The sequence below is a fragment of the Crotalus tigris genome, unplaced genomic scaffold, assembly GCF_016545835.1.
Source record: "Crotalus tigris isolate CLP2741 ecotype Arizona unplaced genomic scaffold, ASM1654583v1 scf7180000018825.4774228, whole genome shotgun sequence".
In the NCBI taxonomy this organism is placed as follows: Eukaryota; Metazoa; Chordata; class Lepidosauria; order Squamata; family Viperidae; genus Crotalus; species Crotalus tigris.
This window is the reverse complement of record NW_024097215.1, coordinates 3,538,700-3,558,214: the sequence shown is the minus strand read 5'-3', so window position 1 is coordinate 3,558,214 and position 19,515 is coordinate 3,538,700. Positions and strand designations below refer to the sequence as shown.

The window sequence follows — 19,515 nt, the reverse complement described above, 5'->3', positions numbered from 1 at the left end:
ATCTCTAACCTGGTCTTTCACCAGGGCACTCATACAGTATGCTGTAACTGAGCCCATTCAGCTTGCTGATGGTTGTCAGAGACTTCTTCAGAGAGCTAGGTCTTTTCATGCTGTGTCCAAAAGGGGATCATTTGAACTTTCATTTGTGCCTCGGATGAGCTCTGGGTTGGTTTGGTCAATGATCCATTGGTTTGTTTTCATAGCTGTCCACAATATTTTCAAAAGTTTTCTTCAATACAAAACTTCAAAGTGTCAGTACACTTCATATCCTGCTTCTTCAAAGCAAAACATTTGTGGACTTTAATGTGTCATAGAAAATAATAGGCCGAATAGGATCTCTTAGAGATCTGAAATATAGAAGGACTTCTACAGCAGAACTAGCTATATCACAGGTAGGATAATTTGAAGGCTATGGGGCAGAAATAGAAAAAGTGTCTATTTATATCATGGCTCATGACCCCGTGACCATAAGCCATACTCAAATCCTTGACTAAGCTCCCCAAGGCCCTCCAAAAATCACCACCAAATTGTCACAAATTAATGTGAGCGAACATGAAAAAAAAACAAAGAGCATGATGGTTCCCCAAATCTATTTTATTTTAATTAGATCACATTTGATTGATTGGAGATTGATTATGTGCCATCAAGTCTTGTTTGACTCCTAGCAACCACAAAAATATTCTCCATGAAAGTCACATTTACTCTGTCTGTCTGTCTGTCATCTATCTATCTATCTGAGACTCTAGAAAGTGTGCAGAGAAGAGCAACAAAGATGATCAGGGGACTGGAGGCTAAAACATATAAGGAACGGCTGCTGGAATTGGGTATGTCTAGTTTAACGAAGAGAAGGACAAGGGGGGACATGATAGCAGTGTTCCAATATCTCAGGGGCTGCCCCAAAGAAGAGGGAGTCAAGCTATTCTCCAAAGCACTTGAAGGCAGGATAAGAAGCAACAGTTGGAAACTAATCAAGGAGAGAAGCTGCCTAGAACTAAGGAGAAACTTCCTGACAGTTAGAACAATTAACCAGTGGAACAACCTGTGAATGCTCCAACACTGGAAGTTTTTAAGAAGAGACTGGACAGCCATTTGTCCGAAATGGTGTAGGGTTTCCTGCCTGAGCAGGGGGTTGGACTCAATGACCTCCAAGGTCCTTTCCAACATTATTATTATTATTATTATTATTATTATTATTGTTGTTGTTGTTGTTGTTGTTGTTGTTGTTGTTGTTGTTGTTGTTTCTATCAGTCTGTCTGTCTGCCTATTTATCTATCTATCATCTCTTCTTTTTATTATTTTTGCAACTAACTCGGGTATCTAAACCTCCTCCCTCCTCCTATTTTCCCCACAATTAACAACCCTGTGAAGTGAGTTGGAGTGAAAAGGAGAGGGACTGGTGCAAAGTCACCCAGCTGACTTTTGTGGCTAAGGTGGGTCTTGAACGCACAGTCTCTTGCTTTCAAGACTGTTTCCTTAACCACCAGGTCCAACTGGCCCTCCTATTATATTTTGTTCTCCTACCATCTATTTATTGCAATGTCACCCTTTGCCTAAAAGGATTGTGTACCCATCGCTTAGGCTGTTGTTGTTTTTTTTTAAAGGAAAGGTTTAACCACCACTTTCTCCCATATAGCTGGCCAGTGCTATTACTGGTTCAGCCCCCATCTTTCCTGGACTGCAGATATGATTTGGTGTGATAAAAGTTCTTCTAACCATACACAGTACACCCATCCCGTATGTACAGAGGGACATGGATGCTAGGCCAGGCTTCAGCCTAATTCCAATTTTTTTTTATGTGCAATTAATCTTATCATGTAAGGAGGTGGGGAGGGGAGGGGACCCCCTTCTGCAGCCCGAAGCTGTACAATCAACCCTTTAGTGCCTCATCTGTTACTATTATAGTAGGAATACCAATGGTTGGTTTCCCTCATCATCCCTTTCATCTAGGGGTCTTCAGTACAATCAATTGCGGTAATTACCCCTTCACCCAGAATTCCCTCCTGGGTGGCAAGTGGATCCTTTTGTGCTCAATGCAAAGCAGTTGTTTGAAAAAAGGCTAATGGTGCCTATTTACTGAGGTCAGTCCCCTGAGTAGAACAAAGATTCACCTCTAGTGGCCTGTGGCAGATGTTGCAAGGTCCACATGAGGCCAACAAAGTCCCCTAACCTCTATGGAGAAGGAGAAGCTATAAAGTAGCCCATGGAGATGGAGGTGGCGATCAGCCATTCAGCCTCCATGCTTTCCAAAGAGCTGGATCTGCTTTTTTAAAATGCAAAGTCAAAATACTGAGTTGAAATGCAGGCAATTAATTGCTCCCAAGTGTCACCCACTCCTTCTCCAGTGCAATGCTCTGGATCTCATCATTAACTTGTCAGCACTTCTAAACTGTGAATTTTCCATGTGCAGTAGAATTCAAAAAGCTATGTGCCTGACACAACATGCCTGATTTCTTTCACTGTAAGATGAAGGGTGAACAGGCGGTAAGGGGTGAGGAAGAGGTGAGGGTGAGGGGCAGCCGAAGAACAGAGAAAGGAAGGAAGGAAGGAATATGCATGGCTGGCTTGCACTGAAGGAGGACATTACTACAAAAAGAGAGGGAAGGTGGAAAGAGTCCTTTCAGAGGATTTTGAGAAAGCTGATTATAGTAGCTCTGCAGAATGAAAAGCCTCACCAAAAGCTGTTGGTATACCCATATCTCAAGAAAAATTAAGACTGTTTTCTGAATTGAGCCCTGCTGAAGCTTGGGTTGGTTGACCTCCTGGATTAAGCTATAAAGGTTGGAGTAAAGACTATTTGAGCTTTGCAAGAACAACTTGGATTAACCGAATTGCAAAGAATCCTTCCATTTTAGCAATAGCAAGAGCACTTAGACTTGTACCCCGCTTCACAGTCCTTGACAGCCCTCTCTAAGCGGTTTACAGAGTCCGCATATTACCTCCAACAATTAGGATCCTCAGATTAGGAGGATGGCCTCATTTTCTTGATATGTACAAAAGCCACAATAAAAGAGGAATGGATGGGTTGTGTTCCCTTTCCCAGTCTGCCCCTCCCTGCACTATTGGCTACGGACCGAATGCAGCTTTGAGAGCCCCATCTAGGCTGCCTTTTAGCTGACTTCAATTTTATTCCCTATGCAGCAGGTCTATCAGCTTGGAAGAGCCCTAGAGAGTAACACAAGCTTCTGTTGCTTTTAACAGAAACAAGAAAAAGGGGGATTTGTCTTTTCCTACTGTTGTTTCCCTGTCTATCTGCCTGCCTCCGTCAATATTTTTACCATGGGTAGAATTAGGGCGAAGAGGAAAACTGGACAGGATGCTTTCAGATCCTCCCCAAAGCAAGGTGCCCAAGGCAAAGTACAAGGGAACATAGTAGCAGATGCTTGCTGAACTCTTGCTGAGATTTATAGAAGCGTCTGCAACAAATGCTCAGATTTATGCCTATGCAATACACCGGTCCCAAGGTCTTAAGTTTGTAGAATCCCCACTTGAAGCAGAAGCTGGAGACTTGGGCAGCACAAGTGCAACAGTTGAATGGATTATCTCATAAATGTGGAGGTTATTTGGATAATTCACCTTGATATCCTTTCACACTTTCCTCCAAGCACGCAGGCCTTAAATAATGGGCCTGTTATTTATGTAGCTCCGCATTGCTTTACCGACTGATATAATGGCACGTTTGCCCTACAGGGTTTTGCCTTCTAAATGCCGGCAATCAATTTCGACAGGCTAAAAGGTAGGCAGAAGTCTGGGATGGCGACAGGAGATGGCTGATCTACGGCAAAAGGCATCCAATGGCTTAATCACACCCTGTTGCTTTGGGAGAAATTTGCTTAGTGCTGCAGAAAGAAGCTTGTGCAAAATGTAGATAAGGGAAATTTGGAAGGGAACATGCTCTTTGGTAGGATCTGGCTGGAGAATCTCATTCGAGTAGTGATGCATTTATAATGTGTTAATGCAGAGGAAATGGGCTGGTATGAACTACGTTGATTGTTCATGGACCATCTGCATTGTTTGCATGGAACAGTGTTTTTCAATCTCGGCTACTTTAAGATGAGTGAACTTCAAGTCCCAGAATTCACCAACCAGCCTTGCTTCAACTTCAGCTTCAAGTCCACATATCTTAAAGTGAGCAAGGTTGAGACACACCATCACAGAAGGTGGACTTGGACCTCATTTACCAATAGGAAAGGGGCAGAGAGGACAAAAAAAAATGTTCATCATATTCTCTTGGTGGTGATGGGGACAATCTTTTCCCCCTGGAGAACCAGCAAAGAGTCTGCATCTGCACTTCCACACACATTCATATACGTGTGAACATTGCTCTCATACAGATGTTCAGATGCAGTTAATATTCCCATCCGGGTGATCCTTCCTTCCTGAGCAATGTTACTGGGAGGAAACAGGAGGCAATAAAGCTCCTCTTTGGGGTCCTAGTCTAGCTGCCCCCCTGTTTTTCCTGAAATATCATAATCTAACATCTAGATCATCATCCTAGAGCCATCTGTTTAATAATTATGTAAAATAAACTTGTTATATTTTCCTCTGTGAAAATGTTAGAGATAGCTTTTTTAAGTGACTGTGTCAGTGTGTGTGTGTGTGTTTGCATGCTTTCAAACTGTTACTGGAATGATGAAGGGAGCTCACCCCATCGCGTGGTGCTCAGGTCTCATGTCTCAAACCTGGGCTGCTGGCTTTCCGGCCAACAAGCCCAACAACTCAACCACTGAACTGTATACAGCAGTGGTTCTCAACCTTTTTAATGCTGCGACCCCCAACCAGTTGTAAGTCGAGGACTACTCAACCAGTCCTAAGTCGAGGACTACTCAACTGGTGCAGCACCGTTTGCAGAATGGGACTTTTGGCGGGCTCAGCAGGGCAGAGACAGCCTGGACAATTCCTATTGGCTTTAGAAAGCCAATAGAATTAGACTCTATTCAAGAGAGTCTATTCTATTGGCTTTCAAAAGCCAATAGAATAAAAGGGAGTAGCACAGCTAAGGAAAAGGGGGAAGAAAATGGCAGACTGCATTGTTTGGCGACCCCCATGAAATGGTCGTTTGACCCCAAATGGGGTCCCGACCTACAGGTTGAGAACCACTGGTATACAGCATATATATGGCTGTCACAGTGGTTCAGTGGTTAAGATGCCGGACTTGTTGGCTAGAAAGCCAGCAGCCCAGGTTTGAGACCCGAGCACCACATGAAGGGATAAGCTCCTGTCATCGTCCCAGCTCCTGACAACCTAGCCGTTTGAAAGCATGCAAACGAGAGTAGATCAATAGGTACCACTTCGGTGGGAAGGTAACAGAGCTCCGTGACATTATGCTGGCCACATGACCGCAGAAATGTCTTCGGACAGCGCTAGCTCAATGGCTTTGAAATGGAGCTGAGTACTGCCCCCTATTGTTGGCAACGACTAGCAGAGTAAAATTCTCAAGGACTCCTTTACCTTTTATATATAAAAGGTATGCTTTTAAGATGGCATAATGTGGTTTTCATTGTGCAGTGTTCATTTCATTGGTGCAGTGGTATTTTCTTTAAAAATTTACAGTCTTGAAGGGAGGATTGAACTTTACAAGGTGAGATGTAAATCTGGTGGTAAAGTAAAACAAATGCTGGGTCACTGTCTGCATTTGATTGCCTCTCCAAGTATCAGTGACTCTACAGCACTTCAGGGAAATTGGCAAGAGGTTATTGATGACAGTGAGTGAAAGATTCAGCTGTGCAATTTCTGCTTTAATTTCCCCCTTTTTTCACCATGAATTTGAATGTTAGCATTCACTTCTTTCTTCCCAAGTATCAAAAGCTTTTAGAATTGCTGCTGGCACAAAAGCTTTTTTCTTAATTACTACCTCTGGATTTAGCTCTTTGCCTTAACATATAATCAGATGTGTTAAAGGCAGTTTTATTTCACTAATATTAAAATAATTTCAAAATGTGGTTTTTGTGCGTGCTGATGTACGGTTTCTCTCTACCAAAGTCTAGCTGCCTAGGAACCATGGGTTTAAAAGTTTTAATTATTCAAGGAAATAAAATGCGTTTTCAAACTGAAACAAAAAGGGAGATAAATGGGTGCCAATGTACGATCCATGTTAAGAAGGATACCTAGTGGTTTTGTAGGTAGCGTATCATCTTCCCTTGCTTAGTGACAAATGTATACCCTGGTGGTCACACTAAGTTTGTTAGTAGCCAAATTGGCTGGTTTTGAAAGACTTGTTCTGTTCCCAAGGGAGCCCCTCATTTTATCTTTTGAAAATGGAGCTTTCAGAGAAATTCAGTGGGCTGGATGCAAGCAAAGTAAAGACGCTTTGCCATTGCCATCACTGCTATTAAGATGATAGCCCGGTCTCCCCCCGCCTGGCATCCTTCAATGGGTTTGAACTGAAACACCTGTGGTACCAGGGGATATGGAAGTCCTAATCTAATATATTCAGAAGGAGGAAGGAAGGTAAAGTGGAAGAAGAGTGCGTGAGAAGCCAGCTTGCTTCAGGCCTTGGATATGCAAACTCTAATTCATTGGGTAATCAATTGCACAGCTAACAAATGACCCAGAAGCAGCAACGACAGAAAGGTTTGCAATAGAGGTCAACTACACGAGGCCCTGAGGCCCCAGTGTCATTTTTATGGCCTCTACAACCAGGGGTGTCCATGGGGAAGTAAAAAAAAAAGTCACCCTAACAGCTTTGCAGAGCCCCATCCCCTTACACACAAGAAGGGATGGGCTTCAACCACACAACTACACGCAATCTTTGGGTGCCAATACCCAAAGATCAGTGGCAGCTTTCCTATCAATGTGAGAACAACACACACATTAGCAGGGGTTGAACTAGAAGACCTCCAAGGTCCCTTCCAATCCTATCCTATCCTATCCTATCCTCAAATAGGCTTGTCACACATTATTACATTATTCTCTCCACTGTGGTCCTTAATATCTCAATATCTGTCAGGAGTTAGGGATACCGCCTTATATTCAGATTGCTGAACACAGTTTAGGATTTCAGTGTTGTTTTCCCAGTGGTGAGGATTGTTAAAATTTAATCTTAGCTTTTTGGAAGGAGTGCCTTAGGAAAATAAAGTAACATAATCTTCTGTGTGCAGAGAAAAATATATATATATATTTTTAAGGGATAGGATGGTTAAGGTGCAATGAAAGAGGCACGGTTGTTTGATCAGGAAAAAAGCAATTATTATTATTTTATTTTTTTGCTCTCCCTTTCCCTCTCCTTAATGCAAAGGATGTTCTAAATCCAACATAGGTTTCATGCACTAAAGCAAAACCATTGCTAGTGCAGTGAGGTAGTGCTGTGCCCTCCGTTAGAAAGAAATTTTGCCCGGTTCGTTTCCGAGCCGGGAATAAAATATGCAGGCAGTTGCTGGAACCAAAGGTGAGATTTATTTCAGAGAGCACATACAGAGTCAGCTGTTGGAGGTGGCCATGCTCAGTCAGCCCTCCTCCCAAAGTCTTTTATATAGGAAAACCTTTCTTTTGTTCCTTGCAAGTACATGAAAGTGAGTGGCTTAGGTATTCCACTTAGTCGGTAGTTCCAAAAGGCAGCACTCTTGCTGAGTTGTAGTTTTCACTTTTGTTTTTTTACAATTGGTTGATTGAAATGATAGAAAGGACCTTTCTTCTTATTTGCTCCAAAGGGTTCTCATGTTAAGCTCCAGCTGGGAGGAATGTTCACCCAATTATGTTGGGGCTTCCCATTGCATTTTCATCTTTGTTTAGAGCAAACAGTGTCCAACTCTGGCAACTTGAAGACTTGTGGACTTCAACTCCCAGAAATTCCCCAGCAATTTTCCATAACTGAATCATACCAAGGTTCACACAAATTCCAAGGTGTTCCCTTAAAGCAGGGGTAGGCAACTTTGGCTCTTTTATGACTAGTAGACTTCAACTCCCAGAATTCCTGAGCTAGCCATAAAAGAGCCAAGGTTGCCTACCCCTGACTTAAAGCAAGTTGTGTTTGGCTTTGATTTGGTTGAAGTGTTGACTTTCAAAGAAAACAATGTAGACTTGTGGACTTCAACTCCCAGAATTCCTCAGACAGCATGAGACCCTAAAACCTATGGGTGTTGTCTCACCCTAAAACCTATGGGTGTATCTGTGCATTAATGTGGAGAAGAATTGTCACACTCTTCTTCATAGTCTCTTGCAAGAAAGTGATCATATTTGATACTAGAATAAACTAGTATCCTGTATGGGATTTATTTGTTCATTAATTCTGACAAGGCTCACCAAAATCAAATTATCTGGTTCTTGACATAAAGGCCTGAACAAATATATCATATCCCCAATTTTGTTCAATGAAGCAGTACCAAGATGTTGGCTTCAGTGGAAAGCATCTTGGTACTTGGTAAAACATCTTGGTACTAACTTTAAACTTCCTTTTTACTTTGCTTTGCTATTGCACAAGCATATCTAGGCTTATTTGTGGCACAACAAATACATACGCATGTATACATTATACATCAATATACATCAAAAACTGAATTTGGCTTGCTAAATCTCTGGATCAGAACAGTCCTAAACCCAGAACTGTGTTCATGTTTTGCTTAAAATTAATCTCTATGGCCTGTTCTGAATCAACTGACCCTCCAAGTATGGATGCAACATATTTCATTAGTGATGATGAAACCACAATCTACTTGTTGAATCAATTAGAATATAACTGAACACTCAGGGATGCATTGAGCAATTTTCTAAAACTATTTGAGTTTATATTTTAGGATGGTGTTTCTTCATCTCTATCCCTTCCTTGAGGAATTTTGTAATCTCGACTTTTGTGAAACATTAGTAACAATTGAAAACAATAAACTGAGGCTAACCCTTGTAAGCCTTCACATTTATCTAACTGTTCTGAATGCTGGCGCCAGGCTTGGAATGCAAGAGAGGGGCCATATCAGAATGGTTAGATGCTCATTGTGGTTCTGTCCACAAAGCAGTAACTGATGCTGTATTCTTGCATTTAATACAGAAAATATTTTGCATTGTGTATTACTTGGGCAGCGGGAATATTCAGCATGGCTTCCCTGTGAATGTGTATTCCTTTTGGAACAGCAAAGTCCTCAGGGCCCTGATCCAGCTGTTTTGAGGAGAGCCTTGCTCTTCCTGTAGGCTAGTGTTTCTCAACCTTGACAGCTGGAAGATGCATGGACTTCGACTCCCAGAATTCCCCAGCCAGCTGTATTCCCGCATCTTTAAGTTGCCAAGGTTGAGAAACGCTGCCTTTAGGCGCTAGGCTGGGATGATGTGTGAACCTGCTCTCCGTTGTGTATTTTGACTCTGTCTCTTTCCCCGGGGTGAATTATTTTACTGTTGTGATATTTCTATTTGTCACTATCTCTTGTAAGCCGCCCAGGATCATTTAGCAAGCTGCTAGGCTTTAGACATTGAATAAATAAATAGAAATGGATGGAATGGTAAATAAAAGAAGTCCTGGGTGACTCTGTTTGCTCCTGGGTTGATGTGCAAACGAGAGTCCTGTTTTGAATAGGGATATTCCACTAGCCCAGATGGTCCATTCATCTGTTTTCCTTCTGGCTGCTTCTACGCCAGCCTCATCAGTCTCTCTGAATAATCTTATCCCAGTCTGGGACAGGAAAGGGACTAAATCTATCACCAAAGAGCCTTCGGGAGACTGGTGCTATAGGGAGACAGACCCAATTTAACACTTCATTAAGAATTTGCCAGCCATTGATCTAGATTATCAGGGTTACTGCAGTTAATTGCATCTTCCTATACTTATTAATTATATTTGGAGAGCCAGAGAGAGATGCTCGTTGACTGGCTGCTATATTTAGAAAAATCTCCCATGGGGATCTAATTATGGAACAAAGTGGTTATTGGTGTTGGATTAATTCTTCCAGGGTTTTTTTTTCTCTTTTAAATAAGAGTTAACCACTAAGAAAACTCCACTTTTGTGTTGTGTTTGTGCCATTTAATCAGTGTGGACAGGTTGCAATTGCCTGGACAAGTCACTGCAGTTGTTTTGACAAGATTTTGGAAGTGATTTTTCCCTCGCCTTCCTGTTCCTAGGTCTAAGAAGGAGTGATTGCCCAAAGTCACCCAACTAGTTTTGTACCTTGGCAGAACAAGAATTCACAGTCTCCCACTTTCTGCCTTAACCACTACTCCAAAGCAGTTCTCCGAAAACTCCACTGCTGTTCAAGAAAGCATAGCAATAAGCTACTGACAAACAGTTGTGCTGTTGTTTAGTAGAAAACAAAACAACAGAAAAATTGGCAGGAACTCTCAGTATATTACATGTCTCCCCTACATATCAAGCCCTAAAATACAAAAGAAAAGCAGTTCCAGTTCTGAAAGATTTCCCCCCGGGCTTATGCTGAAGGTATCACTGTACCACAATGATCTTCCTGCATTGGCAGAGGAAGGAAGGGAGGGAGGGAGGGAGGAAGGAAGGAAGGAAGGAAGGAAGGAAGGAAGGAAGGAAGGAAGGAAGGAAGGAAGGAAGGAAGGAAGGAAGGAAGGAAGGAAGGATAGCTTTGATCATCAAAGGTCATCCTGCATTGACAGTCCAGCCCTAATCCATTCTCAGCCATCTGGAGTTTTTGAAAACTTTTCAGAAGTAGCCTTGTGCACTGCAACTGTCCCATTATGAAGTTCCCTATTCAGACATTGGAAAAAGCCGCAAGCAATTGAGTACATGCAGATTCTCAATCTCTTGAAATGTTTTAATCAGTTAGGACTAAGTGGTTGTTCCACCATTTACTATTGTTTCAAGCATTTAGGTATCCCAGGAACCATCTACTACTGATGTGATTCACCCCCCCCCCCCCTTGAGCAGAAGCTATATAAAATGTGGATGAAGGTATAAATCAGGGACTGACAACTGAGGAGTGAAAATAAGAGAATCTGCTAGAAGATTTTCGGGGAAGAATCAAAGCCATTTTGTTTGCTTATCTATGAGCGCTGGGAAATTCGGAGCAACTTTTTGCTTCTGTGTTGAGATCACCTAAGTCCTACAGGTTTCCTGTAAAAGACTTTTAAAGAAAAAGGTACCGTAATATGACCAGAATGCAAAGATGTGAAAACCAAGGAAGTTAAATAATCTCTCTTTAAAATTAGAATTCTTCTCTAAAACTAGGGCTTGAAGCTGTCCATCTTATAAAATGTGAAAGGGAGAAAAACCGAAGGAAGGGAAGCAAGACATCTCAGTTGTATAACTTTTGTGAACTTGTCAGTGCATTCAGAATCTGGAATCGTGCCATTTTTGAAAAAGAAGTTAATTTCTAGTATTGAATAAACATGTTTTATTTCTCGTGATTCAGTAAAACCAAACAGGGAAGGAGGGAGGGAATGTTGTTCTAAACAGCTAATGCCTCCAAAAGTCAGGCTCAACTCTTTCTCACCTCATGAATATATCAGTGTAATTTTTATCGCTTCAATATGGAAATAATTTGCCATTCTTTCGTACAGAATGCGTTTTAATTGTCCCATTTAGCCTACAGCCCTGGAAATTGCTGGTTGAATTCTATCCAAATCCTGATCAGGTCCAACCTTGCTTAGCTTCAAATTCAGAAAAGGTCATCCAGGTGCTGTGATTTGCTAATATATGTGCTATGTGGCTATTACTGTATATTATGAGGATAGGCAACCTTGGCTCTTTTATGACTCGTGGACTTCAACTCCCAGAATTTCTGAGCCAGCATGGCTCAGCTTGGAAACCTCTCTCTTTCCCCTCAGCATGGCTGGCTCAGGAATTCTGGGAGTTGAAGTCCATGAGTCATAAAAGAGTCAAGGTTGCCTACCCTGGTATATTACACATAGTCCTTGACTTATGACCAGAATTGAGCCCAATTTTTTTTCACTAAGTGAGACATTTGTTAAATGAATTTTGCCCCATTTGACAACCTGTCTTGCCATCATTGTTAAGCAAATCACTGCAGTTGTTAAATTAGCAACATGTTTGTTAAGTGAATCTGGCTGTGCCCCATTGACTTTGCATGTCAGAAAGTCGCAAAAGATAATCACATGACCTCCGGGACACAGCAATGGTCATAAGTATGAGTCAGTTGCCAAGCGTCCGAATTTTGATCACATGATCATGAGGGTGCTGCAACAGTTATGTGAAAAATGGTCATAAGTCACTTTTTTCAATGTCATTGTAACTTTGAATGGTCACTAAAAGAATTGTTGTAAGTTGAGGGCTACCTGTATATTATATTAGAATGGAAATTGGCTTTTTGGTCTTTCATTAGTCTGGTGACAGAAAGGGAGTAACGTGCTACAGCACATGTATTGCATTCAGGTCGTGATTGATTCTGTCAGTTATGTCTCTGATTAAAAGGATCACCCATGAGAGAAAATACTGGTTAAAGTGTATCATGAGCAAGCACATAGCATATTACAGAGATTAGATTTTAATAGACATCAGCCCTGGTCAGTATATTCAAAGCTTTGTGAAGTAAAAAAAGATGTTGAGCAGAGAAGAGCAACAAAGATGATTAAGGGACTGGAGGCTAAAACATATAAGGAACAGTTTCTGGAACTGGGTATGTTTACTTTAATGAAGAGAAGGACGACGGGGGACATGATAGCAGTGTGCCAATATCTCAGGGGCTGCTCCAAAGAAGAGGGAGTCAAGCTATTCTCCAAAGTGCCTGAAGGCAGGACAAGAAGCAATGGATGGAAAGTAACCAAAGAGAGAAGCAACCTAGAACTAAGGAGAAACTTCCTGATAGTTAGAACAATTAATCAGTAGAACAACCTGCCTCCAGAAGTTGTTGAATGCTCCAACACTGGAAGTTTTTAAGAAGAGACTTATCTGATTGAGTGTAGTATAGTTTATCAGTTCAGCATCTTGTCTGAATTCTTAAGACCATCTCTGTTTCTTTGTGTCAGTTTTGGCTTCACAGAGAATCTGAACGTTCTCCCTTCTGAACAGTTTCCCGGGCACAATTTTCTGCTAGGAAAGAAAGTTGACCAATGATTGGACCATTCCTATTCTAAAGACCACTTAGTAGTAATGATGGCAATGTAAGTTGTAACTAATTGCTGGCACATGGTGCTTCTGCTGCTATGCAAGATCTGGGAACCCGTGACCTCAAGGGACGTGTTGCTTAACTAATATTGTAAGCATTTTACTACATCGCTGCGTCCAGTTCCCTCCAAAGGCATCCTTTTTGACAAAGCTCTTGGGTTGTAGGCATAAATATTTAATAAGCAATATATCTGTATTTTATTGCTCATTACCAGCAAGATTATTTCAGTATATTACACTTAGGTATGAATATTTATGGTGTATTACTCGGCTCAAAGTTAAATGGCTTATTGACACTCCATTAATGCCTAGTAAGCATACTCTTTTTTTCCCCTCCTCCTCCTTCTTCCTCCCTTCTCCTAAAATGTTGAAGGACAAAACAAATATTTCAAAAAGTAGACAAAATCCTGGCACTTTTCTCCCTCCTCTCTCTCTGGTTGTAGAGTTGGAATGAAGCAAAGGTCAGTATAGGGCAGTGGTGGTGAACCTATGGCACGCATGCCAGAAGCGGCACTCAGAGCCCTCTCTATGGCTCGCTATGCCCCGGAGATGGCAACCGTCCCTCTTCAACCAGCCGCCCGCTAACTCACCGAGGTCCCACGTGGCCGGATGCATCCCAGCATCCATGCGCTCGCTGGCCTCTGTGTGCGGGGGGTGATGGTGTCAGTCAATACCCACCCCGGCCCCTGCCTCACCTTGCCCTGCGACAATAGCACCCCACCCTGCCTTGCCTTGCCTCACCCCACAGGATGAGCCTCCAGCCCACCACCCCACCTGCCAGAGACCCCTGGATCTCCCCCAACCCTGCCCAGCCCCCACAGGCATCCCTCCCCATGAGCAGCATCGAGGTGATCACACCTACCTTGGCCACACCCACCCAATCTGCCATGGCCACCACAGCCATGCCCACCCAGTGGGCCACGCCCACCTGGCACCCGGCAATAAATAAGTGGATTTTGGGTTGCAGCTTGTGCACTCGATCTCTGAAAGGTTCACCATCACTGGGCTAGGGCATTTTGTGTATCTTTTTGTGTATCTTTTTCAGCCTTAATAGTGTGGTATAGGAGGCAAATTGGTGTTCCAAAAGTTACAAGGACCGGATAAAATCTGCTTCTCAAAGTAATTCAATCCAGGTCTTCCAGAAAACCTATCATTGTAACCTGAAAACCAAGGGCTTGTTGTATAAAAATCGATACTTGTTGTGATAGTGTCATTGAATGTGGAAGTTTCATCTATTTATTTGGCTAACAGTTGTTGCTAGATCTCTCCACACAGACTCTGTGAGACAGTGGAGGATAGGGAAGGGGGGAGGGGCTGGTCCATGAGCTTGTGAAGAGTTGGACATGACTTAGTGATTGAACAACAACAACAAATCCACAATGAATTTATGTAGCTCTATTTCAAAAGTATCTAAACTATGAATAAGGTAAACTATGGGTAAAGGAGTTGTAAGTAGCACCCAACAACAGTTTGAGAGAGGGCTAAATGATGACAAAGCTCGGAAGGGTCTTTAAAAATAAATAGTCCTCTTCTACTTTGCATCCGAGAATTAATGTGAGAGTGTGCTTCAACTGCCTGGTACAATGGATTCTTTCAGGTTTCAGTTTTCTAATTGGTTACTGACTCTAGACAATTTGTTTAATGGTGTCACATCAAGTTGGTGTCAACTCTTGGCAACCGTATGGCAAGAGTTTTACAAGGAGGATCCTGTGCCCAACCTAGTCCTTCAGATCTTCCAGTGGTGTCCTCATCACTACTATAACTGAGTCCATTCTTTTTTGCAACTTGAGCAAGCTGGCTGGGGAGTTCTGGGTGTTGAAGTCCATACATCTTAAAGTTATTGAGGTTGAAAAACATGGCTTTAGACCAGGGGTAGGTAACCTTGCCTCTTTTATGACTCATGGACTTCAAAACTCCCAGAATTCCTGAGCCAGCATGGCTCAGCTTGGAAACCTCTCCCTTCCCCCTCAGCATGGCTGGCTCAGGAATTCTGGGAGTTGAAGTCCACGAGTCATAAAAGAGCCAAGGTTGCCTACCCTTGCTTTAGACACTTGCTGCTAATTCCAACCAACTGGCTTGGCCTCCCCTGTTCCTATTTTCAGGGGATCATTTCCCCAGTGGCCTTTGGGATCAGTACATGGATGAATAGCCATGCGTGTATCCAATGCATGAGGCGAACCCTCTGGAATCATAAAGTCAGGCGAAATGAAATGTTGTTCTTGCCATCGCTCTTTTGCTGGCTGCAGCTACTCTGGTGTGTTTTACAAGTCCAGGAAATCTCTGCAATGCCATAAATAGCCTCTGACAGGCAGTTGTGCAATAAAGCCTTGACATTTCCCTGTAATGGTTATAAAATACTGAATTATTTTGGCAAGCAGCGGCTGATTAAGAAGCAACTCAGAGAAGGAATAATTAATTGCGCAGTGGTAAATACATGAGGCAGCCTAAGGGGCAGTGAATTTGTGGGGTGCTTAATAATTCAGATGAAGCAGAAAGAGACTGAGGAAAAAAGGCCCAGACTTCATCTGTGAAAAGGCACAAGGCTGTCTGCTTTTATTTCATCCAGCCAGCCGTCGTCATGAGATGCTGGTCCTTCTAAATCTTGACGATGGTGCTTTCCTTTTTAATGCCTTCCATATCTCTTCCGTTGCCTTCCAAATTAACCTATTCATAATACGGAGTTTTGAGATTCTGTTTTGGGAATAGATTCAGAGCAAAGATGCTTAGCAACACATCCTCAATTTATGAGGAGGCTTGGTGACCATCTCAAAGGGAGGCCTCCCAATTTTTTCCTCTCTCATCACTGCTAAGACTTTTACAACCATAGGATACAGGTTTTTTATCCAACCATTTTCTCTCTCCCTCTCCCTCCCTCCCTCCCTCCCTCTCTGTGTGTGTGTGTGTGTGCGTGCATACGCGTGCATGCATGAGAAACCTTCAAATCAACCCCTTCTGAGAAACAGTGAGGAAATTTCTCTTGCTTTGCAGATCCCTCCCATCTCTCCCCCTCCTCCCCCCCCCCCCTAAGTAAAAGTTCAAGAATGGAGATTGTTTTGGAATATGGAATATTTAGGAGAAAATAACACAGCATCTCCCATTCCTTTGGTCTCAGAACCACTAATCTAGAATTCTTATCCTTAATTTAGATACCGCTATTTTATAAAGGTTGCATTAGAATAAAATTAATCCACATGGGGAATATATTCCCCAATGTAACGACAGTTCCATTCTCAGATCACCCAATATACACAATGACTGGCCCTACTGATACTATTATCCCTTTTTGGAAAATGTATTTTCCCATCATCCCCTTCCTTTCTGGACCGCCAAACATAGTGTGTTTCAAAGTGATGGTATTTGCAGCTTCAAGTGTGAAATGTTGCGAGGGTAAGATGTGCACTACTTATATAAGGAGGAGGATGGCCCTTGATACAGACTGAAACAGACTAAAAGGGATTAAGATGGGGTCCCGATTAAATCAGCCTGCAAAATTGACTGGAGCCTAGAAACTGAGAGAGGGTGGAGATGTCCTTATCTCTGCTTCCAAAGATGTTGGCAATCAGGAAAGAACCGCTTTCTCTTCTTGAATTGTTTGACCTCATTCTTAGATGGCAGGGTTGAAAGGATCATGTTTGGAGCCTAAGCATATTCTCAAATGGACCATTGGATTACAAGATGAAAGGTTTATTCTTCCAAGCTTTTGGGGTTGTGTTGGAGCCCCTCACTGGGCTATTCCACACATTGCATTTATATGGTGCCTGGTTGTGTGTGGCTTTTAGGGTGTTAATTAGGGTGTTGATGTTCAACTATTAAGTCATTAGTTGTTGTTACCTTGTGCTGCTGCAGCCTCTGCTCCTATGTACTTGGTAAGCTGGTGGTAAATCAACACTCCTATTGACTGACAAGGGACTTGTTTCGCGGGCTTTAATCATTTCTCTGGCTATTTTTGTCCCTGCTCAACCAGCAATTTTGGTAGCTCTGGAATTGAATGCCTCGTCCTTGTTCTTTGCAATGTGCGGCTACCAATGAGTTCGGGTCTCCTCATCTAACCATTTGCTTATCTCGCAATCTGGTAGTTAACTTCCTCCCTATCTTTCCTACATAATCACAGGGGCAAACCATACAGGGAATCCAGTAGATTCCATTAGAAGTTTCTCCCACCTCCAAATGATTTGTGTAGTACATGAGGACCATTGGATCCCACATCCCTCCCTACGTTTCTTGCCGTAATGAAATGTGTGCCTTGAGTTTACTGAGTTATAAACCAGTGCAGATATTTCCTTCTCTCTTTCCCATGTACTTACTGTGCAGCAATTAAGATATGGAACCCTACTGCTGCTTTCATGCCTTACATGCCCAAAATCTCCCCGCGTGGAGCTCCTTGCCTCAGGCAAGCAAGTTTGCCCTGGGGAAGGGGATTTTCACTCTCTATTCAGTTTTTTTGCAAACCACATTTGCTTTGGGGGAAAAAAAATGCCCAAAGAGATTACACTTGCTTAGGAAAATTGCCAAATTGCATTTGGCAAAGGTAAGGCGTGTTTTGCTTGCAAACTCTTGTGCATCCCTTTAGGCCATATGGCAAAACTGGCCCTATTGGGGCATACAGCAGATAGCAGAGGGAGCAGCTGTTAAGTCGAGTGCTGCTTCCGGCGTGGGTGTTGTTAGTTCCTGATGCCCTTAAAGCTGAGTCCGGATAGCAGCAATGAAATGAGGTGGAGGGAGGTTTGAAATACCACAGCGATGGAAAGCATTGGGGTCAGCTCTTTGCAATGGGACAGGAAGGCCTGTTTTGGTGGAGAGATTTGGAAAGCAGGCCTTTCAAGGAGAGCCACCTCTTGCTTTCTCAAAAGTTATAATTTGCTGGCTCTTTGGATTACTGGAAATGTCTATAAACTTTCCCCTCCCCCCACACACCGTGCAGTACTTTTTAAAGGATGCTTCAGGCTGTCTTATTTTTTTAAAAAAGAACATCTTGAAGGATGCAAAACAGGATTACCGTATATGCCGGCTTATTAGGCAACCCGGCGTATAAGATGACCCCCGTCTTTATCGCCGAGCCGCATTCCTAGAACGTTGTCTTATACGCTGGAAACTAACATTATTTCCGGCGTATAAGACGACTCGGGCGTATAAGACGACCCCTGTCTTTGGCGCCGAGTTTAGCGCTTCCGGAAGTCGTCTTATACGCCGGCATATACGGTATCTTCATGTGTTTACTTGGCTCCCAGTCTCTCTACTGCTAGTCACATCCCTTCTAAAGCAGTGGTTCTCAACCTTTCTAATGCCGCGATCCCATAATACAGTTCCCCATGTTGTGGTGACCCCCAACCACTTATACATCACTGGGTGCCAGGGGCGTGGCCAAAGAAAAGGGGGGAAAAACGGTGGACAGCCTTGTTTGGCGACCCCCGTGAAATGGTCGTTCGACCCCAAATGGGGTCCCGGCCCACAGGTTGAGAACCACTGTTCTAAAGGGACCCAAAGGTGTTTTTTTTTTCAAAAAGCAGCTGGACTTTCTTTGTGTTTTTCCCTGTCAAAGACATTTTGCTTCTCATCCAAGAAGCATCTTCAGTTCTGATTGAATGGTGGGCAGAACAAAAACACAGAAAAGTCCAGTTGCCTTTTGGAGAAAAAAGAAGCACCTTTGGGACAACTGTGACCTGGATGACTGAGGATCTTCACAGATTCTTCTGAAGGGCGTTCACAGCCTTCCTTTTCCTTTCAGTCTTAAGAGATGACTTCCGGCAGGCTCCCAGTGATGTGATAGTAGCAGCTGGTGAGCCAGCAGTGATGGAGTGCATCCCACCAAGAGGCCATCCGGAGCCCACTATATCCTGGAAGAAGAACAGCATCCGCATCAGTGACAAGGAGGAGCGCATCACGGTGAGATTGGGAGTCTCTGCTTTTTGCGCACACATTGCATCTCGGGGTCGGAAAAAATTTAGGAAAATGCCTTGGATTAGAACAGTGGTTCTCAACCTTTTTAATGCCGCGACCCCTCAACCAGTCGTAAGTCGAGGACTACTCAACCGGTGCAGCACCGTTTGCAGAATGGGACTTTTGGTGGGCTCAGCAGGGCAGAGACAGCCTGGACAATTCCTATTGGCTTTTGAAAGCCAATAGAATTAGACTCTATTCAAGAGAGTCTTTTCTATTGGCTTTCAAAAGCCAATAGAATAAAAGGGAGTAGCACAGCTAAGGAAAAGGGGGGGGAAATGGTGGACTGCGTTGTTTGGCGACCCCCATGAAATGGCCGTTCGACCCCAAATGGAGTCCCGACCTACAGGTTGAGAACCACTGGATTAGAACTTCTAGGCAAGGATAAACAGCTTCTGGTCAATAGGCCAAGTTGACCTGTTCATCTTCTGGTCCAGGACACCCATTCCTGAGCTATCCTTCTTCCTAATCAACTAACTTCCCACCACAGTGGTAGCTGAACTGCTTATTGGAGGATTAATAGCATTCTGATGCCCACATATGGGATGAAGAAACAGGTCTCATGAAAACAATGT

General features: G+C 43.1%; 1 protein-coding gene across 4 annotated transcripts in view; it reads left to right on the top strand.

Annotated features, from left to right (window-relative positions):
- ROBO3 (roundabout guidance receptor 3) overlaps positions 1–19,515 on the top strand; it is a 228,409-nt gene that overhangs the window by 143,861 nt on the left and 65,033 nt on the right. For all 4 annotated transcript variants that reach the window (XM_039356471.1, XM_039356472.1, XM_039356470.1 and 1 more), the window contains exon 3: positions 18,729–18,886. In XM_039356471.1, coding sequence (XP_039212405.1) covers positions 18,729–18,886 — 158 coding nt within the window. The remainder of the gene's footprint in view (positions 1–18,728; positions 18,887–19,515) is intronic.